General features: G+C 38.1%; 1 protein-coding gene across 1 annotated transcript in view; it reads left to right on the top strand.

Annotated features, from left to right (window-relative positions):
* Positions 1 to 1775: 1775 nt before the first annotated feature.
* Positions 1776 to 6727, top strand: part of FXN (frataxin) — a gene marked incomplete at its 5' end in the record, with an annotated part of 8154 nt that continues 3202 nt past the window's right edge. The window contains 3 exons of the mRNA XM_010012412.1: positions 1776 to 1858; positions 3237 to 3357; positions 6280 to 6377. Of these exons, the coding sequence (XP_010010714.1) occupies positions 1776 to 1858; positions 3237 to 3357; positions 6280 to 6377 (302 nt within the window). The remainder of the gene's footprint in view (positions 1859 to 3236; positions 3358 to 6279; positions 6378 to 6727) is intronic.

The following is a 6727-nucleotide window of genomic DNA, read 5'->3' as shown; positions in this document are numbered from 1 at the left end:
TCCAAGTGGGGTCTCACAAGAGCAGAGTAGGGGGGCAGGATCACCTCCTTTGACCTGCTGGTCACACTCCTTTTGATGCAGCCCAGGATACAGTTGGTTTCTGGGCTGCAAGCGCACACTGAAACTGGCTCATGTTCAGCTTCTCATCAACCAACACCCCCAAGTCCTTCTCCGCAGGGCTGCTCTGAATCACTTCTCTGCCCAACCTGTAGCTGTGCCTGGGGTTGTGCCGACCCAGGTGTAGGACCTCGCGCTTGGCTTGGTTAAACTTCATGAGGTTGGCATCGGCCCACCTCACAAGCGTGTCAAGGTCCCTCTGGATCCCATCCCTTCCCTCCAGTGTGTTGACTGCGCCACACAGCTTGGTGTCATCAGCAAACCTGGAGAGCTTGCACTCAGTCCCACTGTCCATGTTGCCAACAAACTGAACCCAGTCTTTGCTGTGATCCAGAGCTATTTACTTGTTTGTTACTCTTTTCCCATTGCAGACAGTGTGTGCTGGCCACCCTTAGCACTGGGTTTGGCACATGAAGGGGTGATAGCAACTGTATGCTACCACTGTGTTGGCAGCCTCAAGTCATAAACTGAGCATGAGCACACTAAGGGAGTTACAGCCTCTCAGTCTGGCCAGAACCTGGATATATTTATGGTTGTTTAGCTTTTGATCCAAAGTGTGTATTAAGAAAATGATAAAGGATACAGCCAAAAATATGTGGGCATCAGTGTGTCTTTTGTCAATATATGTCATTGTGATGGTGAGAGTTTGGTGTTCACTGTCCTTTATGACCGTGTTGTGGCTTTGGACTACCAGACAGTTCCTCTGTGAAGCATGAGGATAGACATCAAACCATATGGAGAGAGCTGGTTTTGTGTTTGGCTGTCAGGTGTGCTTGAAGAGGGCCAGTTGTAGTTCCTTTTTAAATGTCACTTTCTTTTCAGCTCACTCTGCTAGTTTTGGAAGCCTTGTGCAAGTACACAAAAAGCAATCAAGGATGCTATCTTCCTGTTCATCCAAAAATATATACCTTCGTAGCCCAGGCTAAGAAGATGGCAAACATGCTATCTGTCTATCTTGGTGGACAGCATAAGTGCTTCTGCTAGTGTGTTAGACCAGCTGTATTTTTATCCTAGTTGATGTATTACTTCCCCTCAAAGGGATTGTCTATTTTGCTCCCTTGCCTTATATTGCCAGTGTGTTGATAAAGATTTTCTGTACTTTTTTTTTTTAAAAAAAAGCTTTTTGTTTGTTCATTTTTAAACAGAAGATAAATTAGGAATTAAACTGCCTTTTTTTTTTTTTTTTACAGAAGAGTTTTGGAATGTGATATGTGATATTAGCTCTTGTGTAAGTAAGGAGGATTCAGGGCTTCTGTTTACTTCAGTTGAAAACATTCATGACTCCTAACAGAGAGACACAAGTTTTTGATAATGAAGCATCTGAGTAGTGGGTATTTGTGAAAATCTTGGCCTAAGCTAGTTGTCTCAAGTTGCTCAGTAATTCTGTAGTAGAGCAATAGGAAAGAAAACAGTTCTTCTCTTTCCTAATTCACTATTCTATAAAGAGGATCCTTTTTTTTTCCTTTTATCATTAGTTTGTATCAGAAAACAAGGATATTCTAGATTGCCTCAATTATCCAAAGACTAAAGCTCCCCAAAAACTTGGGGAGGATGGAAAAGCATTCAAGAATTTACTTAATTTATGTGATAAATACGTAATTTATAATTCTTTGTGGTTTAATTTTTAATTCCATTTTATTTACCCTTACTTTCAACAGCATTTACAATATTCTTCAGAGGTGAAGAGCAAGACTGTTGAGTTCATGAATTTAAGAAGTGTGGGAACTCTGAATGACAGAGGGTAAATTTTATTTTGAGATACTCATATGACAGTGCTGTCTCTGCATGTTTTTAATAGTCTATAGACATGGTAAGGGTATCAGCTAATGTAATGTTGATGTGATGATGTAAAGGAAAAGAACAATTTTAGCAAAAAGTGTTTTGTGTGAATTTGGAAGGTTAACTTAAGAAATATTTAATGTACCTAAACATAGGTGTCTAGCACCATTTCGCATATGACAGAATACATGAAATTTCTGCTTGTACTGAGAGGATGTGGCACAGCACCTGTCAGAGATTTTTCCCCTTTTGATGCAGCTGTTGGAGGCCCAATGAAGGATTCTGCAGGTGTCTAAAATGGTTCTTACGATTAAGTACCTGAGCTGCACCCTGAACCAGTATGTGAATCCTGCCTAATCCTAAGGCTTACCATCCTCCATGCCCCTAGGTTTTTCTGTGGTGTCCCTCACATAAGTGGCATAGAGTACGTTTCAGTGACTGACTAGCAAGGAACTTAAAAAAAAAAAAAAAAAAAAAAAAAAATCTGTATTACCAACTGAAAGGTGTTGAGTCACTATAGTCCACAGTAACTGTCATATTGCTGTACCCATTAGCAAAACTTAAATGATTTTGTTGAATTGTCTGCTGCTAGAGATACCCACGTATACGCTCTATTAAAAGTTGACACTGATACAGGTGGAAAACGAATGTGATTTAATTACATTTGGCTAATTAAACTAACCTAGACTTTGTTCCCACTAACTTTTTCTACTTATTTAAAGAGGATAACAGAAGCAGGCTCACAAGTGCTGTAAGCCTTACGTAATGGCTACAAAGGTGCTTTAAGACTCTCTGAAGAAGAAGGTAATTGTATGTATTAGTTCATAAGCACACTTTAAATAACATCTAATTACCAGGCTGTGTTGGTAATTCAAGTTGAGAAGTCAAATGCCATATGTGGACATGCCATGTGGTAATGATGTTTCTAACCTGCTTATAGCTACAGCAAGTTTCTTACAGTCAAGTGACATACGCTTCTGAACAGGAGGTGCTTGTCTCTTCATAAAGTTCAAAACTAAGTAATTCTTGCACAAAGTCCTTTTATGAAAATGCCTGGTTTTGAAATCTAACTCTGTCCTCGTAGTAAACAGAGGTCAGTATATCTGAGGAAAAAAGTACATACTCCTCAGTTAAGAGATCTCTACTACCAAAATTTCAAAATTCCACCTCCATTTGTAAGGTGGATAGTTACCTACATTACCTAAAACCAAAACTTCTACGTGTTTTATATGCTCATTTCATGGTTACTGTTTTCTCCAAGGTCTTGGTATGTTTTTATTATAGGGATAATATGTGTTCTACAGATTTCTCCTAATTATGGACTTGTATGTCATTTGTAGCTTTTTGGATGAGACCACTTACGAAAAACTGGCTGAAGAGACACTGGACTCCTTAGCAGATTTCTTTGAGGACCTGACAGATAAGCCTTTTACCCCAGAAGATTATGATGTCTCTTTAGGGGTATGTTTTAAGCATTCTATTACCAATGTAATTACTGTAGATTTTTTTTTTTCTTTGAAAGAGAATTTTAAATTGGTCACCTTTGTGCCAACACTTAGAATACAATGAGTTTTTACAGCTTTATTGTAAAAATATGCCTGTTTATAGCGACTGGAGCAACTGTTCTGGTGAAAAGTAACACATGCTGCTGTATGATTTGAGGATTTAAAATGTTCAGTGTATAGAGAAAGGCATAATGTAGAAAAAAAATGAGCACAAGAGGAGACAGCAACTGATATATAAATTTTTCTAAGCATGCATAGACGTTGGATATCAGCAGTCACTTCCCTCTTGGTAAATACTCCCATAGGACAGGCCTACATGGCTTAGTACATGTACATGATATGTAACTGGTACAGCAGTTTCTTTGGTTGCCCTGAGTATCGAGAAGTACATTTGTCTTGACCAGGTACAGAACATTTATCCTGGCTTTATGTATACCAACCTGTGGTGGAGAGAAGCAACAAGAAGATGAAATGTTTGGAAAGTTGCAAAAATGAGAACAGAGAAAGCTACTGGCACGGGAGACATTGGGCAGCTGCCAGCCTGGTAACTGGAGTCTTAATAGACTGGCTAGTCAAATTCTTTTAGAGGAGTGATAGATTAAAAAATGTGCAGTCGATTTGTGTATGGAAGTTACTAGCTTTATATATAAGCCCTGAAGTGGTTTGTGTCTACGTGACTTGGAAGAGAGTGCAGTTCCTCCCTACACCGCTATCTGCAACACAGGTCTTTCACTGCTGCATTTTTTTTAGGTCACATAACTTCTCCTCCGTCTTCATGTGTTACCACTAGGAGGTTGCTTTCCACTAGCCCTGTCGGTTAAGGTTTTATGCTCAGGGACCTTGAAGAGGGGGTCTGGGTTGCACTGTAAAAAAAACCCCAAGAGAACAAAACCAAACCAAACCAAACCAAAACCAACAAACCCAAAAATCCGCACAAACACAAAAAACCCCAAACAACAAAAACACCACCAAAACAAAACCACAAAAACATGCCCCAGACAGACCCCTGTAGTTTTCAGACTTGTTCCTGCATAACTTTGTCAACTAAATGTTCATTCCTTATTTCTTATAGCTAAGATGATAGAAAACAACGAAATAACACTGTTAGTAGGATTCTGTTGTTGCCCTTAGTAAATACTACTTGTTGCTTTAATTAAGTAATGTTACAGCTAATTGCTTTCCTGGTGAAGAGCAAAATGTCGTTTAACCATTACTATTTGGTATGTTTTAGCATATTAGCACCTATTAGCCTGATTTAAAGATCTTAGGACAAAAATTAGCAAAAAGATTATGATTTACCACTTTAATATTCTTAAACACTTCATTACGGGAAGGTGAGATACCAGAATTTTACCTCTAGCTGCTGTAGAGTGGAATGTTTGACATTGACTCTCTGCAAGGCTCAAAAGAAATTATTTTTACATCCATCTTAATTTTTACCAGAACGCCTTTGTTGCATAAACTGTATGATGGCATAATAATATGTGGTTGTTTCTGAAAGGTGAAAGAAAAGAGTGAAAGGTTGAAGAGTACCAAGTTTCAATTCCAATCAAAGGCTAGTGCTGTAGCACGCCACCAGGTGGCGAACGTGATAAAGTTCTGTTATGCCCTTAACTTGTTACGAACTTGTTTTATTTGTACAGTTTATATAGAATCATAGATTATAGGTCATGGCTTGGGCTGGAAGGGACCTTTAAAGGTTGTCATGTCCAGGAGAAAAAATACCTTTCTTCAAATATTCTTGTTACCAGGAGCTAACAAACATTCATCCAGTAGTACAAAACACATTATACAAAATACAGTAAAAGCATCTTGCAATTTAAGTTCTTAAAAGCTGCTGCCTGTGCTACAGATTAAGTTTGCAGGCAGTAGGTATTCATAAATGAAAGTTTTTTTCCCCACAATAAATGCTTATACATAGCAAATAGCCCTAGCAATGATAGTGGCTCTTCTGACTAAAGCATGAAAAGTGTGATTCCCTTAAAGGGAATGCTGTAGGGCATGAAGTATTTGAGAAACTGTAGATAAAATATGACTAACCTGTTACCTGAATCATCAAACTGTAATTTTTAATTAGCATAATTTGGATCATCTGAAGGTTGTACTTTCGTCTAAGTAAGGTTGTTCTTTTAAAGTTAGGACATAAATATTTTTGTCAGAGTTAACGTATGCTTTTCAAATGCACTTGTGAAAATGTCAGAGAAACATGAATCATGTTGTTAGTAAGAAATGCGAGTAAAAAAGAGAAAACAAGTGCTTGCTAGTATAATGGTCTAAAGCTGGCATAACTAAAACAAACTGGACCTCATGGAGTTTTGAAGTGGAACATTTTTGAGGTATGATTCAGGATCTAGGCACTTCATCAAAATTGTTGGAGAAAGAATTGTGTTTATTCACTGGGAAACTGTTACAGTTACTTAGGAAAAGTTGGTAGAATTGCATGGCTCAGGAATCTAGCAATGACACACAAAGCTTGATTTTGAACCACACCACTTTTGGATTGTTCAGGAATAGAAAAAGTTATTACTAGATAATGTTTTAATCTTTGCAGAATGAACTAGCAGGCCTTCCAAGATGACAAGTCAAAAGCTCAAGAGTATTATTTAAGCAGTGCCATTGTGAATGGTGCAAATACACTAAATTGAACTCTGACCAGAAGGTCTAAAGTCTAGACCAGACTCAAAGGTATGCAGATTGTCCTAGGTATTAACACAAGTTTTTGAACCTGATGATCATTGTTCCAAGTTGTTACTGTTAGGGAAATAGTGGGAAGGTGATACAGAAATGCAAGTTTCTCTTTTATCTCCTGCAGCTTATGTCATTCTTGTCAAGTAACAGGAGGCAAAGTTTTAATATCTGTATTATTTTGTGTTTTAAGAGTGGAGTTCTAACAGTTAAATTAGGTGGAGACATGGGAACATACGTAATCAATAAGCAGACACCAAACCGTCAGATTTGGCTGTCCTCACCCACTAGGTAAGTTATGTGTAAGTTAGCTATGCAGTGTCTGCAGACTGGGTTGAAATGTACTGCCCCTTTTTTTTATAGCACAGCACGGACTATGTAATATCCTTTTCATAAATAACCCTTTTTGCTCAGTATATTCTCAAAACATGATATAATCTAAACGTTTGATAATAATTTGTTACAGAGGTTTGAGGCACAGTGCAGTATACCAACACATCTAAATTAATCCAGGAAATGTGTAATACAGAATTTTCACGTGCTGCTCTGGTCCAAAACCACTGTCTGCAGGAAGATAGCCTGCTCATAAGAAAAATAAACAGCATGATTAAAAAAAACCAAACTAAACAACCCAAAGCTTC

The sequence above is a fragment of the Nestor notabilis genome, unplaced genomic scaffold, assembly GCF_000696875.1.
Source record: "Nestor notabilis isolate BGI_N333 unplaced genomic scaffold, ASM69687v1 scaffold844, whole genome shotgun sequence".
NCBI lineage: Eukaryota > Metazoa > Chordata > Aves > Psittaciformes > Psittacidae > Nestor > Nestor notabilis.
The sequence above is the reverse complement of the archived record's forward strand: the minus strand, read 5'-3'. Positions and strand labels throughout refer to the sequence as shown.